Source organism: Geotrypetes seraphini, chromosome 8 (assembly GCF_902459505.1).
Source record: "Geotrypetes seraphini chromosome 8, aGeoSer1.1, whole genome shotgun sequence".
NCBI classification, from domain to species: Eukaryota; Metazoa; Chordata; class Amphibia; order Gymnophiona; family Dermophiidae; genus Geotrypetes; species Geotrypetes seraphini.
Genome location: NC_047091.1, coordinates 5,049,208 through 5,071,826, shown reverse-complemented (window position 1 = coordinate 5,071,826; position 22,619 = coordinate 5,049,208). Strand labels below are relative to the sequence as shown.

Genomic DNA, 22,619 nt, shown 5'->3' with positions numbered 1-22,619 from the left:
GAGAGGATGGTCGATGTCTGGAATACCCTCCTGCAAGAGGTAGCGTGGACAAAAACTGACAGAAATCAAACACATGGCATAAACAGAGGAGTGCTATCTAGAAAGGGGACAGACTCGAAGCAAAATGTCAGCCGTCACAAAGAAGGTAGGCTGCTGCGTCCATGCCGGAAGCCAGAAATTAACAAGGCTCAGTGCTCTACCCTTCGTATGGAAGGCAGTGAGGGGGGAGGGGAGCGTGACAATATTTGGGGGCTGAGACAGGGGCTATGTTTAGAAGTGTAGTCTACACTCGAGAATGACATGGGGGACAAAGTTTGTCCCCATAGGCTCTGTCTCCATCCCCTCATTTGTACAAGCCTCATGATTTTATATTTATATTTATTAAAAGTATAAAAAGGGACAATATTCTGTACAACCATTTATAAAATCACAAAATGGAGCTTTCCATTTCTATTTGATTTTGGTACAACCTTCCCAAAGATTCAGTTGCCTGTGTTTTTACATCTGGAAAGACTTGTCTTTCAGAGATGGGTGTAAAAGAGAACCTAAACTGTGTAGAACAAGGGTGCCCAAAAGGTCGATCACGATCGACCAGTAGATCAAAGGCAACACGAGTCGATCGCTGACTTGTGTTGCCTTTGCTTTCTGTTCTCCCTGCTTCCCCGATGCCAGGCCAGGTGCGTACAAGCCCCAGGAGCACAGCCCCCCCCCCCCCCACCCAAGACGTCGATTTTGACATCGGAGAGGAAGTTCTGGGCCAGCCAATCACTTCCTGCAGAACTGACGTCGAGGGGTGGGGGGGGGGGGGGAAGGCCAGGCTTGTGGGCTCAGCGCTTGTACGTGCCTGGCCTTGCATCTAGGAAGCAAGGAGAAATCTGCGGTGGTGGCTTGGGGAGGGCAAGGATAGAGAAAGAAAATGGACTCATGGAGGGACAGAGAGAATGTTGGTTGGGGAATGGAATGAGGTCTGGAGGAGAGGAAGCATGCAGGAGGCAGAAAGAAAGAAATACTGGATTTACAGCCAGAAGGAGTGCAACCAGAGACTCAATAAAATCACCAGACAGCAAAAGGTAGGAAAAATGATTTTATTTTAAAATTTAGCGATCAAAAATGTGTCCGAATTTATATCTGCTGTCTATATTTTGCACTATGGCTCCCTTTTAGTAAACCGCCAGAGCGGTTTTTAGCACAGGGACCTTGGTCCTAAATGGCATTATGGGTCCGGCAAAGGAAGTAGAAGTCACGGTCCCGCTGGGGATGAGCGATCACAACATGATCAACTTCAAACGATATCGGGAAAGGGAAAGTTACCAAAACCTCAACCACGACTTTAAACTTTAAAAAGGGAAGATACGATAGCATGAGAGCCATGGTGAAAAAACGGATCAAGAAAAAGATGGGCAAAGTCATGTGGAACAGGCATGGTCCCTACTGAAAAATACCATCAAGGAAGCACAAAGCCTCTACATTCCGCGGATGTCCAAAGTAAATAAAACCAAAGGCAAAAGAGAGCCAGCGTGGCTTACCAAAGAGGTGAAGGAAGCCATAAATGAAAAGAAGGACTCCTTTAAGACGTGGAAACAACCAGAGATGATCAGAAAAAAATGTCACAAGGCAGTGAGGGTTGCCAAAAAGGTCTACGAGGAGAAAATAGCGCAAGAGGCTAAAAATTTCAAGCCCTTTTTTAGATATGTAAAAGGGAAAAAGCCCGCACGGGAGGCGGTGGGACCGCTGGACGACCTGGGAGGAAAAGAGTGCGTCAAGGATGACAAACAAATTGCAGACAGACTGAATTCCTTCTTTGCGTCTGTCTTTACAAAGGAAGACACCGCAGCAATACCTGACACAGTGAAAGTGTTCAAGGGAGACGTACAGGAAAGCCTCACCACAGTAGAAGTGGACTTGGACCAGATTTACCACCAGATTGACAAACTTAAAAGTGATAATCTCCTGGACCGGACGGAATTCATCCGAGAGTCCTAAAAAGAACTGAAATTTGAAATTGGAGAACTATTGCAAAAACTTGCCAACCTGTCAATCAAAATAGGACAGATACCGGACGACTGGAAGATAGCGAACGTCACGCCGATATTTAAAAAAGGATCGAGAGGAGTGCCAGGCAACTATAGACCTGCGAGTCTCATGTCTGTCCCTGGAAAGATGGTTGAGGCGCTGATCAAAGATAGCATAGTCCAGCAGCTAGACACACACAACCTGATGAGAGACAGTCAACATGGGCTCAGGAAAGGGAAATCATGTTTGACAAACCTACTTCAATTTTTTGAGACAGTGAACAGACAAATTGATAGTGGAGAACCAGTGGATATTGTATACTTGGACTTTCAGAAAGCGTTCGACAAGGTTCCACATGTAAGACTTCTCAGGAAATTACAAGGCCATGGAATAGAGGGAGATATACTAAGATGGATAGGCAAATGGCTATAGAACAGAGAGTGGGCATAAATGGGAAGTTCTCAGAATGGGAAAAAGTGACTAGCTCGGTACTTGGACCCATCTTATTTAATATTTTCATAAATGACATGGAAGAAGGAACATCCAGTGAAATCATCAAATTTGCAGATGACACAAAGCTATGCCGGGCAATCAGATCGCAGAAGGACAGCGAGGAACTCCAGAGCAACTTGAATCAATTGGAGAAGTGGGCAGATAAATGGCAGATGAATTTTAATGTGGAAAAATGCAAAGTGATGCATTTAGACAGAGAAAATAAAGATCACAAGTATAGTATGTCAGGTGTAACTCTGGGAAAGACCTAACAGGAAAAGGACCTGGGTGTACTGATAGATAGGACCCTGAAACCGTCGGCGCAATGTGTGGCGGCGGCGGCAGCAAAGAAAGCAAATAGAATGCTAGGCATGATAAAGAAGGGAATTATGAGTAGATCAGAGGAAGAAATAATACCACTCTAAAGAGCCATTGTCAGACCGCACCTGGAATACTGCATCCAGCATTGGTCTTCATACCTAAAGAAGGATATAAAACTGCTAGAGAGGGTGCAGAGACGAGCAACGAAGCTGGTGAAAGGTATGGAGAACCTGGACTACGAGGAATGACTTGGGAGACTGGGGTTGTTCTCCGTTGAGAAGAAGAGACTACGAGGGGATCCGATTGAGACTTTCAAAATACTGAAAGGATTCCACAAAATGGAGCAGGGAAAGCAGTTATTTACAATGTCCAATGTGACACGGACAAGAGGACATAAACTGAAGCTGAAGGGGGACAGGTCCAGGTCCAGGTCCAGGACGAATATCAGGAAGTTCTGTTTCACGCAGCGAATGAGGAACACCTGGAATGCTCTCCCAGAGCAAGTAATTGAGAATCTACCGTTCTAGGATTTAAGGGTAAATTAGATGCACATCTCCCTTGAGAAGCATACAGTGATATGGGGACTAAAACTATGCCAGGGTACAGCTGGCGGGGCCTCCGCATGTGCGGATCACCGGACTTGATGGACCCAGGGTCTGATCCGGAGATGGCAATTCTTATGTTCTTATGACCCTATGAGCGTCGGGAGAAGCACGGAACATTCAGCACAGCTCCCTGTGCTAAAAATCGCTATTGCGGTTTAGTAAATGGGAAGGGGATATATTTGTCTATTTTTGTATAGTTGTTACTGAGGTGACATTGCATATTTTAAAGTCATCTGCCTTGACCTCTTTGAAAATAAACCCCAAATGTAAATGATAATTATCATTTACTCTGAATACAGTGTACTTTGTGAGGTGGTGTTGTTTTTTTTATTTTATTGTTGGTAGACCATTTTGACTTGGTCATTTAAAAGTAGCTCACAAGCCAAAAAAGTGTGAGCACCCCTGGTGTAGTTGATGAACAGGAAAATGTGTCTATTAAATGTTAGAAACATTCCTTGATCCAACAACGATGGATGAATCTGTTGCAGTAAGATGCTCGAGCAGCTGGACACATGATGGAAAGATGCTACAGATAGCAGACAAGACACAAATAATGTCATTTAACAATAGTTCATTGAAACCCAAAAAGCAGCTTCTGCACTTTTTTTAAGCAATGAATTCAGTTGCCACTTGTCTCAAGATGGGTTAAGTTTTTATATATTGATACTAGTCCGACGTTTTTAAGAGAATGATACAGGGACAATGCTTGTCCCTGTCCCCATGTCATTCCCTAGTCTACACAGAAAGGTAAGAGTTGGGCAGAATGGATGACATTCATTTTTACTATTTTTCCAGCAAGGGTCATGTTGGCAAAATACCACCAGACCAAACAAAAAGCAGACTTAAGCGAGAAGAGGTCACGGAAGGACATCCTCTTCTAGTGACACAACTGTCCTGTAGGATTCTCTTTCCAATAGGACTGGCCTGCTGCTCAGGTGCATTCAGAGTAATCTGTGAAACTAAAACATTGTCTCAATACACATTTCTTTAAGGCCAGCTCTCCCCACACGTTCTCTATCCATGTTCCTCAGACTTGATGACAAATGCCACCTCTGAACAGGTGGTCTGGCACCATATGATGATCAGCTGCTCAGTTCCCAATTTCCTGCATTCTTAAGATCGAGCAGGGAAGGAGTATGGACAACATACAGCTCAGTCTTACAGATATGACTAATTACGGCAGAATACAGAACTGATATGAGTGTAGTGTCACAGCAAGCCGCAGGAGGCAAGAAGAATCATCATGGGAAAGGGACCATACTTGGAATTGAAGGGGGCTACCATTGGTCCATGGACCGACTTGCAGCTTAGAAGTAACAACTGTGAGCCACAATGCCGGATCAGTACACTATGATCCAGCCAGACATGTAGGTTTTTGAGATTTCATCTTCTAAGCCTTTTAATCATTTAGGCTACAGTGTAAGCTTTGGGCTATGAACAGCTAACAGGAGCTGTTAACTACATTAGCATGATTTCCTCTAAACTTCAGGCAACACAAAATTCAATCACTGTTTAATAATTACTCAGACACTGGCAAGACCAAGATAAGATAAAACTCTCCCATAACTTAGGACAGCAAAAAGGATACCCTAAGTACCACCACTAAATATTACAGAGCTCAAGTAACTCCCAGCAGTTATGTCAAAGTCCCTCCTCGAGGGCCGGAATCCAGTCGGGTTTTCTGGATTTCCCCAATGAATTTGCATTGAAAGCAGTGCATGCAAATAGATCTCATGCAGATTCATTGGGGAAATCCTGAAAACCCAACTGGATTCTGGCCCTCGATGACCGACTTTGACACCTGTGCTCCAAACCTTGATACCTAGATAGTATTGCCAATACTCAGCTGATAGGGGCTAGTGATGAAGATTCAGGGCTAATTTAGCTGGCAGCAGCTAGTGTTTAAAGAAATGCTAACTATTCCCCCCCCCCAAAAAAGTGTACAGCATAGGGATAAGGCAATGGTCCTCAAACCTAGTCCTAGAGCAGTGGTTCTCAACCCTGTCCTGGGGACCCCCCAGCCAGTCGGGTTTTCAAGATATCCCTAATGAATATACATGAGAGAGATTTACATACCTGTCACTTCCATTATATGCAAATCTTTCTCATGCATATTCGTTAGGGATATCTTGAAAACCTGACTGGCTGGGGGGGGTCCCCAGGACAGGGTTGAGAACCACTGTTCTAGAGGCATCCCATCCAGTCAGGTTTTCAGGGTATCTACAATAAATATTCATGGAAGGCAGCACATGCAAACCCCATAAGAATATTCATTAAAGATATCCTGAAAACCTGACTGGATGGGATGCCTCAGGACAAGGTTTGGGGACCACCGGGTTAAGGAGTAGAGTATTTTTACTTGTGATATTATTGTTGCATAGGACAGGGTAACCAGCCTACAAATTATATTATACACCGTAACTGTCCACCCCTCCTTTTACTAAGGAATGGTAGTGGTTCCTACCATGGCCCAGAATTTAGTGCTCCAGGTCACAGTAGAAACCTCTACCGTGGCTTAGTAAAAGAGGGACTATGATTGCTATTTACAGTACCTATTAATTGTACTTCACCTTGCATATTTCAGGGTTAAAAAGTGCAGATTTCTTAAATGGAGGCCATGAGCAGTTGCCTCCAGTTTATTAATCTTACACAAGTCTATCTGCATTCTGACTTTATACTACAGAGATTTGGGGGGGGGGAGATATGCTTGGCCCATGCCAATGAAAGAAGCCAGTTGAAACATTAATTAAAATTGTTATAGTTGAATAGGAATTTTTAAGTGTCCGTAAGGAAGTTGGAAAATACAAGGCAAAATCCACCCCCACTACCAAGAGCTTCCATTTACATTTGTCAAACCTAAAATAATTTTAACCAGTTCTAATCAATTCCAGATGCTGCAGCGCAGTCATACATCCTCCTTCCTGCAACAACTGCACTGGCTACCGTTAACTTACAGGACCAAATTAAACTGATTTTCAAAGTTCTCAGACAAAAAAATAAGTTACCCTCTACACCCCTTTATGCATCACACTCTGTATCTTCATCAAAGTAAACACATGATGGAAAAGCCACCTATGGGTCTCACTCAAGACTTCCTCTATAAGCCTGGCTCGTCTCCTAAGCCATTAAATACATGTGGCACTATAGTATCTACTCACTAGCTTACTGTAGACCCTGTAACTTAGGCCAATCTCTCAGTTTAGCCTAGCCATATGGTCTTGTCTACATCTCAAATACACCTGCCCCTCAGCTGCCTAACAAGTGTCAAAGAGGCAAGCATCATAGCCATGCCGTATGAAGGTTCTAATATGTTGGCTATTAAGGTTTGCAAGAGAGAATTGTCTTGACTGGGTTAGATGAATACATTAGTATGGTGTCATTTATCATATCTATCATATGCTCTACAGCAGTGGTCTCAAACTCAAACCCTTTGCAGGGCCACATTTTGGATTTGTAGGTACTTGAAGGGCCTCGGAAAAAATAGTTAATGTCTTATTAAAGAAATGACAATTTTGCATGTGGTAAAACTCTTTATAGTTTCTAAATCTTTCCTTTTGGCTAAGTCTTAATAATAATATTGTCATTTATAGCTAAAGAGACAGATGATCAAGAAACTTTCATTTTACTTTTGTGATTAAGATAAACATACCAAGGGTCTCAAAATAGTGCCTGGTGGGCCGCATGTGGCCCCCGGGCCGCAAGTTTGAGACCACTGCTCTACAGTGTGATCAAATCTGTATATTTCAGTACTGTATCAGGTTAATCCTTTATTTGTAAACCACTTTGATATTTTATTTCAAAACTTACCTAGCCACTGACCACCTTTAAGTTGCTCCTCTGCCATGCCCATGTAGACCCAGTTAGGGGCACATGACAGCATATAACAGATTAAACAGACTAGAACCAACCAGGACTATCCTCAGTGATGGTCTTAAATAAAAATCACTGGTTTTCCCAAGCGATGACTGACTTAGGGCTGTTGGAGGCAGAGTCAGAAACAAAAAATCCTTCAGCCATTTCCTACCTCAGCTATGGAACCGACTACCCACACAGATCAGGTCACTAGACTCACTAATGACCTTCCGCAGAGCAGTAAAGACCTTCGTCCTCCACCAATCGGGCCATTAAAAACTGTCTCCTCAATATACTTCACCTAGTACTCTTCGCTATGACCAGTCTGGTCTCTAGAATAAGCTCCGTTATTGTCAACTGTAACCTATTTGTTGTCATGACTAGTCTGTTTTCAAACGATTGTTGAATGTCTACCTGTAACCCGTTCTGAGCTTCTGGGAGAACGGGATAGAAATCGAAATAAATAAAATAAATGTTGGGTAGAAGCAGCAGGAAATAAAAAAAGGAGTACCGACTTCAGCTTCAAAATAAAATGCTTACAACATTAATATTCAGGCTCCGAGGACTCGGGTTATGGAAGGAAGGTCAATTTCTGTGGCCCTAGGAGTAACCCACATGATATTCTGGCTCTGAGGACTCAGTACTTGTGAGAGATCAGGAAAAGAAACTTGAATTTCCGGTTGCATCACTGTTACTCACTCTTTCCTACTAATGCATGCGGCAAATCGTTTGTGTTCTCACACACACAAGGATATAGATTCCAGCATGATACGGAGCCAAAAACTGAAATAAGCGCAGCCATGGAATTGATACACAAACTTCAATTCCAACTCTAGCTCTGATGCCCACTGATAGTAGGCTTTAAGGGTTTGGGGTTATTTTTTAATTATTATTTTGTACCTAAAGAACTGCTAAATATAAACTTATATTTATCAGTATAAAAAGATGTACTTTTTTTGGGGTTTTTTTTTTTTTTTTACTTGAAGCTGGAGTTGCTACTCAAGACCACCTAAAATTGCTCGACCGACTACACAGCCCTGGAAATAAAGTATGCTAGATATACAAAGATTTGGTAAATATTAACTGAAACCACAACACATTTTAATTAAACAATGTAGAATATTAGGTTTGGGGTTGTTTTTTGTTAAATCAATGACTCTCTAAGCAATTATTTTACACAGTGCTCTCCCCTCCCCCTAGGCATTTACAAGAAGTTTCTAACACAAATTTCCAGTTAAATACCTAAGTTCGGTATAGGCACAAGGTTTTCCTTTATTCGTTAACATCCTCTTAAGATACGAGAGAGGTCCGAGGACATCATGCTAACAGGACTTGTTCATTGAAACATCCAGCCATTGCATGGATGATTTTAGTATTTGGCATCAGCTAAAATCCTCCTGGTCTCTTCTAAGGCTCTTGGTGGTGGTTTAAACCCTAGGGAGAGTGCTCATGTGTCCAGGACTTCAATTCCCAAAACTCATAACTCTGGGTTTTCTGCTCCTTAGATCCAACAAGAAAGTTCTGTTAAATCAATACCGACCCACCTCTTACACCAGTGTCTAAAGCACATGCGTTTAAGTCTCATTAAGAACTGCTGGTCGCATCTTGCCCAACAAAGTATCCACTCTGCCTTACCACCCTATTACTTTACGCACCTTCTTAAAAGTAGAATACACATCAGCAACAAAATGTTATTCCCAGCTTTCCCCTAAAGCCCAGTTCAGCCAGTGAAATCACCATTGCATCATTACAGATGAGTCACAGACTCATCACAGCATGAATCAGCTAGTTTAAGTCCACACAAAACATTAGGCTGAGCTTTTCTCTAGGATATTGTCAGGTAAGAGGTCTAGGGTTCATTGGAGGCCAGACAAAAGTGGAGAACAGCCTTGGAAGGCATGAAGTCCTGCACATACCGGTAATTAAATCCAGCTTCAATTATTTCTTTGAAGCTTCTATGAAAAGGAATTCGTTAAAGACAAAAATCTGAACAGTTGACCATGAATTCTAAACTCCTTAGAACAGCGTTAAGTCAGAAATTCAACCTTATTGGCCATGCTCCCTCTGCAGATACGCAGTGCTCAAAATACTCCATGAAGACTATAAAAGTATCACATACCATTTTGGGATGAAACTCTCCTCAATACGATTGGTTCTTACCCCAACAGCCTTCTCTGAGCTGTTATTGCGTAGGCGGTCAGGGTTAAAATTGGAGCAATATGGACTTGTTTTTACAATCGCATTCAAAGCAGTTTACATACAGGTACTTCAAGCATTTTCCCTAGCTGAAGTCTTTTTCTTAAGGGTTGGTTTTGGGGTTACTGGACAAGCACTTTAAGGGATTAAAAGATGAGGGAAACCCCCTCCCCAAAAACAAACACAATGTGATGTTTGATAGCCAACTGCAAAATAGCACAAGTGTCCTCAATTCACATGTTCCTCTTTTGGTAACTGCAAAATATCAACTTCTGATCTTGCAAAGTTTATTGACAGGAAAAAAGGGATACGACCACTTGTAGAGTCCATCTCAAATCACTGTCTCACCAAGGCACCTTCTTAATCCTATCAGCATATGCACTGCCACTATTACTACAACTACTTGCTTGGTCTTGAAGTTGTACTTACAATATAACGTTCTGAAGTAGCCCAGACTAGAAAGGTGGGTGTAGGATGGGTACAACATGACAACAGTCAACATTAGTCTCACTGCAGTACTTTACTGTTCACATTTCCTCCTCCCAAAGGATACAAATTCAAAAGATTCCTCAACAAGGACACTCCTTTCAAGCAGGGACTCGGAGCAACACCTTGAGCAACCTACTCCTGAATGCACCCACATACCATTCATTTAGAAAATCACTAAAAACCCATTTATTTGGCAAATTTATCTGATCCTTCAGTCCCGCTCTTCACCCCAGTCACTCAACTGTCTCCCACTCCTGCCCAATTCTTTCTGATCTGATGTAACCTCACTGTCCTTACAGCATCTCTTGTTGTATACCGTCTTAAACTGAAAAGGTATGACGGGATATAAATAAAGCTAAATAAATACTGGACAAGAAAGTGGGCCAACATCCAAATCAGGGGTACAATAGGGGAAAAAGTTACAATGCTAACCGATGAAAGCTGGTACCAAAATTAATGTTGGGTTTAGGGAAGTGGTGAGACATTTGGCCCCTAAAGTACCATCTGCTTTTTCTTAAGGCTTCCAAATCATCCAGAATACAGCACCATGAGTCTTCTTAGAGGGGAAAAAAAATCACTAATGTACCTATTTTCAGACTACCTCTCAAAAAAGGTCCTTGGCCAGGGGCCACAAGCTGCAGCTTTCTCCATGGGTCTCAAATTTAGCCTTTAGGCACCGACACCATGCAACTGCGATGAATCCTTCCTCTGCAATATCTCCCACCTCCCATCTGCCCTGGAAAGCAAACCCAGGTCTCCTACACAGCAATGTACAGCACTGCCTCAGCCAGCTTTGCTCTGAAGCAATCTGACCAACCAAATCTGTGCCAACTAAGTACAATTCTTTATCCAGAACCTTGAATCTGGAGGGAGGTGGTGTAGGGATTACAGTAGGTCAATTTACTATCTTTGCTTGCTAGGTTTAAACACCTTTTTTGTTCAATTAAGATTTACATTTTTCCACTTTTTAGTTTCAAAACAAGTTAAACAAATTTCTTCTATAAGCAAAGCTAATGTTTGTATACTTCTTTCCTCTAAGAATAAAATTATTTGCATAAATTAGGCCCTTAATCCAAGATCCTAAATGAGTAACATTCTAGAAACTCAAGAGAAATTGACATAAGGTGGTACCTTGACCTATGTCCAAGCCACTGCCCCTTGCAGTATTATGTGAAGGAAGGGGGGGGGGGAGTTGTCACCAAGTTGGGAGAGAGCCCATCCTGCCTTTAAGTGTATACACGACACCTCCATTTGGCCTCCTTCTGCTCCAATTCAATCATAAGCTATCACTACTATGGCCTCATCCTAACCCCAACATGCTGGCAAAATTCTAACCTTCAGGCCATAAAGAAGTAGCTGTAAACCACATACACACAAATCAGAGCACAAGTATGAATATAGATTCAGTTTTCAAGAACAAGTGGAGGGAATCCAACTCATTTCCCTGCTAGGTTTCCTAATCCCTACTGGGGAAAGGAAGGGAGAGAGACATGTGACCATACATTAAGGAACACAGACCAATTCAGCTGTCAAAGCTGCTAAACTATCCAACAGATTTTTAAAAAGTTGTTCTTGAGTGGACCAGAACACAAGGGGGGTGGGGGGGGGAAGGATTGAACGTTTCCAATGAGATCATATGAAGTCTACCCCTGGTTGTTAGCAAAACCACAGTGAAAAGGTGGCAGCAGTAAGCTATGAACCAATGAAGCCATTGGTCAAATTCTACTTCTCACACTGGTTTTGCTTGTGACCTTGAATAATTTACTTAACCCTCCACTATCAGACAAAATTACATTATAACTTATAACCTCTCACGTGCAAGAGGCATTTATTTGTAGTACCAGATATTACCTTGGCTTGAGTTTGAAATTTAGAAGAGGCAAGCAATTTAATCTAAAATCCAAACTCAAGCAAGTCAGCCCAAGAAACCTCAATTTTCTTAAAATTAAAATAGAAAAGAAAACCTACCAAGCAAAACAAAAACAAAAAACCAACAACCCACCCTCAAAAGATCAGTGGAATTCTCTGATCTATTTTGATCTCTCCTGAAAATCCCCACATTTAACACAAGTCCGGCTCTCATAATTGAATTATTCCTTATCTACAGAAAGATGCTTCATATCTAAATGGCAATAGACAAACTCATTGCTTGCTTAGCTCTACTGGTAAGAAGAGCTGAGTAGACACACTTTGGTACTTATACTTGGCCAGAACGCTGAGTGGATGGGCCCAGAGGCATCAAAGGTCTTTCCCAGTGAACTGTATGAAGGCTAGACAGTATGTTCTTGTAAAAATCAAGTGCCAAAAGTGAGCTTCAATGCTGGAAAATCCCTTCAGATAAATGCCAACAGCAGCCAGGGCACAGTTTCAGATTCTAGGATGATGCAGCAGCACATTGGCGCCAGACAAGGTTACACAGTGCCAACAGATTTGACAGCATTTCATGCCCCATTCATTTCAGAACTTATATTTTAGCCAACACATTGAATAATTAGCCACTTTCACAGCAAAAAGGCTAGCTAATTGTTTCCAAGTGTACTGCCCCTTCTCTGCATTCAGTTCAACACTAAAAAGAATACAGCACCTATAACAGAAATAGCTCTAGTTAGTCCAATTAAAAAAAAAAAAAAAAAAGTATCACTGATTCTTTTTATTTCTACATATTATCCAGGATGTTTTTAAACTATAGGTCAAGATAGCTGTCCAACCTAGGGTGTTTGCAGGTTAATACTTTTTATATTTCCATGAAAAGTAGCCAGAGTGGGGAGTGGTGGCCTCTAGTCTCTAGTGGTTCAGTGGGCAAATGTCTCTACACCTCCTTCCCCAGCTGCAATGTTAGGCTATAAAGTAGAAGGGGAGGCTAAAACAAAGCCTGCCCCCGAGATCCATTCCCACAAACCTCAGGTCATGCCAAGAAGTCCAGGGTGGGGAATAATAATTGAGGCAGAATTCTCACTTACTCTTAGCCTGCATATAAAAGAACTACAGAGTCCTGCTTGCATTGCCCCCCAGGCTTCTTGGGGTGAGTCAGGGGACCTCGGGCCTTAAATATGAGAAGGGAGGCGTTAAAAAAAAAAGAAAGAGACACACAAAATCCCCCTCCCGCGCCTTATGTTGGGCCCAGTGCTTCCATGCCTGCCAGCCCATTGAGCTTCCAGGGAGTAGAGGCCTCCCAGGGTGAGAAGGCCAGAGTCCCTTTAAATTTAGGTCACTATCACTAAGCAAAGAAGGGACACGTTTTTTGGGGGCAACTTGGGAAAACTTAACCACAGCTCTTGAACTGCAATTTTTCTTTAACTAAAAACAGGCTTAGAAATTATGGTTTTGCGCTCCCATTTGGGCTTTTGCATCAATGAGTTGTATCACAGCAGCTCATTAATGCAGCTTCACATGAATAAAAAAGTTTTACCACCTCAAAGTGACTTCACTAAAGTGCCCTTTTCGCATAGCATCTGCATTTTTGATGTTTTTGTACATTTCTAGGTATTTCACACTATCTTTTGTGCAAACTGCAAGTCAATTACATGCCTCTCCAACATTTATATTAAAAAAGAAAGAAAAATAATTTTGACAAGAAAGATTATTTAAGGAGTCTGCTCTTTGCAGAGAACTTACCTAAGTTTTTCACATACAACCTGCACAGAATCAAAGTATGCAGTTCTAAGATATTACATTTTTTGTAAATTTACATCCATGAGACATTTTGATCTCTCCATTAAGTTTTATAATGTCTATTAGCAGAAACATACTGCCCAGTAAGAGCAAGCTACACCAGGTCATGCAAAGGCAGAATCTATTCTTACCAACAGATAAAAAATGGCAGAAATCTAGTGAACAAGGAGACAATGAAGAGTCACAAAACTGTCTTGATAACCTATAGCAATTATATAGAAGATTTAACGACCATGGTTGAACAGTAACTAGCCAAATGACCATTTCAAGTAAAGAAAGGATTTCTAGCCTTCCAAACCAAAAGGATACTAAAAGGGACCACTTTGTGAGCATATGACCAAGTATCCCAGAAAAATGAGGATGCTCATTTCCAAAACCTGGTAGTCTTCAGCTTCTTAGGAAGCTCTATGGTTGCTAAATACTCTGCTATACGGACTATATTCAACAAACCTGGCAAAGTTATATAAAAACAATGTTCCCAGACTGCTTCTCCAAAAAAGTTTTTTTTCTAATGCAATTTAGTCACTGCTGTTGCACTTGTAACTAACAGTCTCCTTAATGAAGCCAGACCAGCTGGTTTTCACTTGGCTGAATCCCACTGGCTTTGACTACCTTCAATTTCATGCATAGAGGAACACCCAGGACATCCCCAGGCTGCCAGCCAACAGGGTTTCCCAGAACAGAGAGTTAGACTACCCATTTGATGCTTCCAAAATAATCCTTATAGCCAGAGCTTCCCCAAGTCTGTCCCAATGACTCTACAGGCAGTTAACTTTTCAGGACCTCATAAAGACATACAGGAGAATTTGCATACATTGGCGATCTAGCATATGCAAAGCCCTCATTGCAAATATTCTGTAAATCTGACTGGCTGTGGGTCATTGAAGCAGATTTAGGAAACCTTGCTTTGAACAGTTTAGTACAGAATTATAGACATGCCAAAATTCCAACATCACCTATCCTCTCCAATGGGATTAGCAGTGTAGCTCAGAGCTGCAAACCTGATAATATGAAATGTCCTTTGTCCACCAAGTATGGCAATATCTCTGTGCTGCTCAAAATCTGATTAATCATTTTGTGTGTGCAGAACATAAGCTCTCTTGAAAAGAGCAACATGTTATCTTGTACGAAGAGGCCGCTGAAAAGTTCTCAGCCCAACCAACAAAGTTGGGGAAGTCTCCATCGAGGGCTATATACTTAGTCCAGTGATTTTCCACTTTTTTGTTTTATTGGAAATATTCGGAATGAAAAAAGTGGAAAAATCGCTGAACTAAGTGGACAACCCTTGATGGAGTCTGCCCCAACTTTGTTGATCGGAATGAGGACTTTTCAGCGGCCCCTTGTATAGCAGAACACAAGGGAAGGGGGGGGGGGGGGGAAGTGGCCCTACATTTACTTGGAATATCCTGGAGAAAAAAAAAAAACACAAGCAATGCACCATTTCTTTAGGCAAGATAAAAAGATAGTATTCACCCTATCAATGTTGAATTATCATATTAGCTGGTTTTGAAATCTGGAATACCAGTTCAACTCTAGTATGCTGACAAATAGTGGCTAGAAAGGGCCTGCTAACTTCTACTAGTGAACAAATTCAGTGAACCAAAGAAAATGTCATATTTCATGAATATGTCTTTACCATGTTTACTATTTTTTGTTCTTAAACTCTGGATAGTAAATGGTTACAATAATTAAAAAGCCATGTTTCTCTTTTCCCAGGGAATTCAAGGGTACAATGTTCCACACAAGCGTCCATATAGATCTACTTTTGAGAATCACTTCAAATTTGCTCCCAGTAATTTCAAAATCTCAGGTCAACAGCAATGTCTCATTTTAATGATGTAGAACACCAGAGCAATCAAAGGGAATCAGCCTCTCCTTTCAAAATACTGGGGGGAAAAACCCACAAAACTGTGGCTCCCAGGAGAATACAAAAAGCTGCAAAAAAAGGGTTTGATTACCTTGTGGAAACTGAACTTAAAACAAGACCCAACTTCCTACTTAACACAGAGCACTGCTGCAATACCCACAGTAATAGTTCACAAATGAACACTTCTTAATAGGAAGCTCCTCCCTTCCTAAAAGTGAATTTCAGGACATTCCTTAAGAGAATGGCACGGTGACTGAATTCATCAATGTTCCTGTCCCCGGGGATAACTGCTGGAAACCATCCCATGTCATTCTTTAATGTCTATCTCTAGCCTTCTACACCAGCACTCTTCAATGCAAAGCTTGAGGGTCAGTGGTTGTGCCCATTCATACTCAGATTCTTCTCTCTCCTTAAAGAATGACATGGGGATGGTTTCCTATGGGGACAGAAATGGTGATGAATTCCGTCACCGTGTCACTTACCAGTAGTATTTATTTCAACAGAGTTGAGCAGAACCAATAATGGTCACTAGCACTGGAATAGGACAATGCTTTCCAAACCTGTGGGAGAAGGGGGGGGGCATCCCAGCCAGTCCTATTTTCAGAATATCCACAATGAATATGCCCAAGACGTTATAGGGGAAAACACCCTCCAGGGATTCAAGACAAAGTTAGACAAGTTCCTGTTGAACCAGAACGTACACAGGTGGGGCTAATCTCAGTTAGGGCGCCAGTCTTTGACCAGAGGGCCGCCGCGTGAGTGGACTGCTGGGCATGATGGACCACCGGTCTGACCCAGCAGCGGAAATTCTTACGTTCTTATTTGCATGCAGTGGAGTGAAAGCAGTGTCCCCAGGACCAAGTTTGGGAAGCACTGGAATAGGACAAGCCTTGTAAAAGGGAAATGCAACTCTGTAGTATAAAACTCTAGCTCAGGATTTGACAACAAATTCTGACCCCACTAACCTGAAGGGGAAAAAAAACAAAACAAAACAGTTACGTTAACACCTGAGTATGGATTCAAGTGTTTCACTTCAGACCTTTGGCTAGGTGAGCTTGTTACAGCAGTCAAGTTTATTAGTTAAATTCAAGCTACCACTGCTTAGTGTAAATGATTTATGGAACAGACATTTATTTCTAAAACATCATCAAGTAGCCAACATATCTTGGAGCAATTACAATAGCCTGGTGCTCAGAAGCTACTTCTGCCAAACAAGAACATGTAGAATAGTGATATTTTATATACCATGAATTTATTGTAGAGCATGTTGTAAATACGACCCTACCCTGCTCCAGGCAGCTTACAAGCTAAGAGCTCCTTTCACAAAGATGCGTTAGGGCCTTAACGTACGGAATAGCGCGCGCTAGACCTTAACGCCAGTGTAGCGTGGGTTTAGCGCATGCTAAAATGCTGCATGCGCTAAAAACTCTAGCGCATCTTAGTAAAAGGAGCCCTAAGTCTGAACATAAAGTTAAGTACTTTCAAGGTCAAAGAGTAAGATAGCACCCGACTGGAGTTTCCAGGGTTGTAGCTCTCAGCTCTAACCACTAATTTCCTATCCCCCAAATTCTGAATGGAAGTCATAGAACCACTATTTAGAACCAAAAAGCAAAACAAAAAATATGTTGTAAAGACACCAAGGTATTTGAATCAGGGCCTCAAAATATGAAGAGGTAAAAGAGCATCTGTTTCCATGCCAAAACCTTCAAAAATCAAAGAAAAAGGAAAAAGTTTGATTCATCTGGTGTTTAAAGTGCTCACAATTACAACTACCTGTCCACCCCAAGATATCCATTAAAAAACCAATAGAAAAATAAAATGAGAATCTTTCTAAAAGAAGAAGGGCAAGCTAGGCTAGCTACTTAAAAAGCACTTTTAATAAAGCATTGTCAGCACAGGCTTTCTAGAAGCTGATCAAAATGGCATATTTTAAATGCAGCAAAAAGCCTCTAGTCAAAGTGGAAGGGTTTAATACTATCCAAAATATAAAAAGGCAAAATAAAACCAAACCCCACTACACAGAGAAAGCCGGGGCACATAATCCCACCGCCATGGCCTGGTCTTTTGTTTCAGGCACAATGCAACAAGGGCAGCCCGTCTGTGGCTCTGCTCCTCCATACAGGAGTGCTGAACCCCCCACCCCTGAAGGTCACAGCCGGTCCCATATGGACCATATGCAGAAACCCCCAGTGCCAAAAGTTTATGAGCTCATCAGGACTGTGGTACCATTACATCAGAGGCAATTATAAATGGCCAAGAGCAGGAGGTGGGGAGCCAATCAGATCACAGATAGGATGTCAACCTAAGACCAACTGTCTCCTGGCTTTGACAGAAGGATTTTACCTCCATAATTCAAATCCCAAACCCAAGCGATCACTGAGCTGTTTAGCAGCACATCCGAGGGGCCGCCAGGAAAATGGCCCCGGCCCCAGCCTCCCCCCCCAAAGTGACCCACTTGTAGAGTTGCCCCGAAGGGGACCCCGAACCCCCACCCCAGAGCCAAAGCAAGAGAGGCAGCCATTTTAGAGAAAGAGGGAGAGACACAATGGCAGAGGCGGCCCCGAGTGCTTTTACCTGCGGCGTCCTGGGCAGGGGCTGCCCGCTGCTGCCGGGGCTCATGGGCGCGTGGTGGCTCCTTTGTTGGGCGCCTCCTGCGGCCGCCGTGGCGGGGCCCCAGCACTGGGCGGCCAGCTCGGCCCCCGCCCCGCTCTTGGGGGGCCCCGGCTCCGGGGCCCCGCCGCCTCCTCCTCCTCCTCCTCCTCCGTAGTCGGGCGCGCTGTACGCCGGGTAGCCCCGGGCCGAGGTGGGGGTGGTGAGCAGCTGGTTGAGGGTGGGGGTGGCGGTGGGCGCCGGGGTGCCCGGGCCCCCCATGCCGGCGAAGCGCTGCGGCGGGTACTTGGCGGGCCGGGGGTAGCCCTGCGGCGGGTAGGCGCTGCGGTTGGGGTACGGGGGGTACGAGTTGTAGGCGTGGTTGGCGAAGCCGTGCTCGGCCGGGTAGGGCGCCGGCTCCAGGCCGCTCGGCAGCGCTGCCATGCCAGGGCTTTGTTGTCCGCCATGTTGGTGGAAAGCAGGGCCCCGGCCGTAGTGCTGGGGCTGGGCCGGGCCGAAGCCGTAGGCGGGAGGCGCCAGGGCGGCGGCGGGGGGCGCCCCCGGCCCGTCGGCCGCCTCAGGGTTGGCGGGCGGCCGCGGGCTCTTCAGCTCCGGCTCGGCCCCGTTGCTCTCGGCGCCGTCGTGCAGCAGCTCCTTGGCCTCCTCCGGCCCGGCCTTGGCGTCCCCGCGCTGCTCGGCGGCCTCCACCGCCGCCGCCGCCACCGCCTCCTCCGGGCCCTCCCGCTCCGCTTTCTTCAGCTCCGACGGCGGGTTGCCCAGGCTGCTGGCGGCGACGGCGGAGGCGACCTGCGCCGCCATCATGCCCCGCTCCGTCTCCGCCGGCCGGGCCCGCGCGCTGCCCCCCCCCGCCGGCCCTGCCGCCGCCGCCTCCCCCCACCCCCCCGGGGCTCCGCGACCGCCTGGCGCCCTCCCCTCCCCCGACGGCCGGGCCTGGCTCGCTCCCCCCACCGCTCGCGCTCCGGCTCAGGCGGCGGCTGCCTCCCGGCGGCGGCGGCGGCGCTGCTCCTGCTTCCTCCGCCTCCTCCTTCGCTCCTGCTTCTTCTCGGGACTCCGCGTCCGCCTCCCCGGGCTCATTCCCCACCGGCCCCGCCGAGCCGGGGCTACCGCGCGCGCGCTGCCGAGGAGGGGGGGGGAAGGGCTCGCTCTCCCGCACCGGCAATCGGCGGGGCGAGGGATTCAAACCGAAAACAGTCTCTGAAGAAACCAGCCGGTGCGCCCCTCCCGCTTCGGCGAGGGGGGGGAGAGAGAGAGTTGGAAAGAAACAAACAAACAAAAAAAATCCCCCCAAACGTTGCGGGACGGGGGCGATTCGCAGAGCCCCAGCTGGTCCTCGCCCAAGGGGGGGGAGCTCGGATCGGGCGCCCCCTCCCCTCCCCCTCGATGGCCTCCCGAGCGCCGAGACTGGAGCGGCTCGCGCGACCGACTCTGCTCACTCCGACACGAGGCTCAGCACTGCCATTTTACCGAGCGCCGCGGCGGCCTGCAAATCCCGGACCGGATCCCCGACCTGGAGAACGGAACGGACTGCGCTCTCGGCTCGCGCGCACACACACACCCCCCCCCCCCTTCCCTCGCACAAAAGCGCGAGCGGCGAGCTGGAGATCCCGGCCCTGGAGCGCGCGGCAAGGAGGAGGCTCCTCGCGCAGACAGAGAGAGAGCTAAAGCCCGGTTGCGGAACAGCAAAGACGCACTTTATACCTTCAGTTTGAGGGAATTTGGATCAAACAAAATACAACTATATAAAATATAAATAAAACATAATGATATCATTGCCAGAAGGAAAGATATACTACAATCATATTCAGTTTATTAGGAACCAAAAACAATCAGAATACTCATTGATGAAAGATACGTTTTTAAGAGGCTTCCAATGTTATGGTATCTTTTGGTTTTATCTATAGCCTTTGTATTTATATTTAAGACAGAGTGTATGCCTATTTTATTGAAATTTTATAACAAAATATTATTAAGGACAGCTATTTAAAACCTAAAAAAATAAAACATACCCCCTCCTTTACAAAGCTGCGCTAGCGTTTTCAGTGCCGAACGCCACGGTAACAGCTCTTACGCTTATAGGAATTCTGTGAATGCCGGAGCTGTTACCATTCAGAATTCCTATGAGCGTACGAGCTGTTCCTGCCGCGGCCAATGCTGAAAACGCTAGCACGGCTTTGTAAAGGAGCAGGATAGTTACATTATTGTCAGAAGGGAAGAAATACGACAAACATACCCCCCTTTTATCAAGCTGCGTTAGAAGTTTTTAGCGCGGGCTGGCGAGGTAAGTGCTCTGACGCTCATAGGAATTCTATGAGCATTGAACCATTTACCGCACCGGCTCACGCTAAAAACCTAGGCCCTCTTTTACCAAAGTGCACGCTAAACGCTAACACATGCATGTTAGTCTATGGACGCATTAGCATTTAGCGTGCGCTATTTCGATTAGCGTGCACCAATCAGTGCACCTTGGTAAAAGAGGGGGCTGGTCTAGCATAGCTTGATAAAAGGAGCCCATAATCAGTTTATAATGAACAGAAACACAATCATAATATCCTGAAAGATAAGTTTCAAGAGGTTTCCACATCTTATACATTTTATGGTATGTATTGGCTTGGTTTGTTTGTTTTTCTGCAGCCTAAAGTTTATTTATAGATGAAACAAATTGTGTGCCACCTAAAGATATCATTTGGAGTTGTGGCCATCTTCCAACAACCAAGAATCGTTTGGATTGTAACTTAAGCACAATTAATAAATACGATCTCTATTTGTTTAATTCTACCGATTCCATACCTTCCCTTAGACCACTACAACTTATCACTTATATAGCACTGAAAGGCGAACACAGTGGACATTTATAGACAGTCCCTGCTTGGAAGAGCTTACAATCTAACTTGGACAGACAGACATCCTGACAGCCACCCCAACTCGAGAACTATGGGGGCAGTCTTTTACCCAGATAAATGGCTTTTGGACATTGCCCTCATACATAAATGAAACCATGTTTAATATTTTAATATGGTCCAAGAAAACAGGCAGGCGGTTAACAAGAGCCAGTCTGAATAGAGAAGAGTCAAAAACTGAGGCGACCAAATGTTAAGATACAATTGTATGTCACAGTCGGTGGTGTAGTAAGGGGGGGGGGCGGGGTGGTCCAATCTGGGCACCATCATGGTGGGCGCGGGCACCCCCTCCTCTTCTTTGCCTCTTCCCACTCCACCCCCTTCCCCATACCTTTAGGTACTCACCATGCGAGCAATAACTTCAACGTGCTCAAGACCACGTCATCTCCCGCTGATGTCACATCCGGGTGCCGAACGTAGGAAGTGACAGAGAGAGCCAACATGGTCGCGAGGAGAACGTTTAATTTGTTGCTTGCACTGTGAACAACTAGAGGTATGGGGAGGGAAGGGGGTGCGGCAGGGGTGAGGTCGGGAAAGGAACGGGGGGAGGGGTGCCATCGCCTGTGGCGCCTCCCACCCTCGCCACGCCGCTGATCACAGCGGCTAGCAGCTTTCTGCCACGCAGATTGATTTTGCTCCTTCACAATGACTAACTTTCATTGTACCAACCAGAAGACCATTGATATTTGACTCCTGATAAAGGCAATTTCTGCCAAAACACTGTCAGTGTCGTCAACTATTGCAACTATCAATAAAGTTTCTCCTGATTGGTCCACACTTCAGCTGGCGACATCTCTTCCTCACGACTCCTGCGTTTGTTTTGCTGCTTTCGCCGTAGAGGTTTCTCAGGCTTCTCTCCAGTGTCAACACGTTATTAGCAAAGTGTCCACCTTTGTGATCTGAGAGTTTAATTGAGTTTAATTATCATTATTGAGTTTAATTATCAAAAATTCAAAGATGAGGTCGAGTTTGGGCCCAAAAGTTATGGGGGTGGGAGGCAGTAGAATGCTTTCAGTCTGTCCCAGTTTCACAACTCTTTTGTTCTTTCCAAACCTGGCCTAGGAACCCCACAATCAGATTTAGATTTGGAATTTAAATTATGCACCTTTCTCAAATCTGAGCTCAAGCAAGACAAGTTATAGGGAGATACACAAGTTATTTCCCTAACCATGTGATTTTCAGGATATATACAATGAATTATGCATGAGATTCATTTGCATATAGGGAACCTCCAGTGTTTGCAAATGTATTTCATGCATACTCATTGTGAATATCCTGAAAATGTTGGGTTCCTGACACAAGTTTGGGAAGGCCTGGCCTAGGATACCTGATACACTTGCAGTGGTCCTGTTGCGGGATGCAATGCCAGATAAATCTTATTGTGGTTTAGCAGAAGGCAAAACACCACACCCTGTCTCAGACCAGTGCTGTCTCACATATTCTTATACTTGTCAAAAACACTAAAATAATATTCATTGGTTGATATCTTCTTATTTTATTTATCTAAGTGGTTTACAATATACACTCATTAACATTAATACATAACATTTCTCTTTTTTTAAAAAAAATTATTTATTTTCAAACTTTGACAGTGCAATACAATTA

The 22,619-nt window shown here is 44.5% G+C and overlaps 1 protein-coding gene across 1 annotated transcript in view; it reads right to left on the bottom strand.

Moving 5' to 3' along the window:
• ARID1A (AT-rich interaction domain 1A) overlaps window positions 1–19,003 on the bottom strand; it is a 126,009-nt gene extending 107,006 nt beyond the window's left edge. The window contains exon 1 of the mRNA XM_033954811.1: window positions 18,082–19,003. Coding sequence (XP_033810702.1) covers window positions 18,082–18,918 — 837 coding nt within the window. The 5' untranslated portion in view covers window positions 18,919–19,003. The remainder of the gene's footprint in view (window positions 1–18,081) is intronic.
• Between the last annotated feature and the right edge of the window lie 3,616 nt (window positions 19,004–22,619).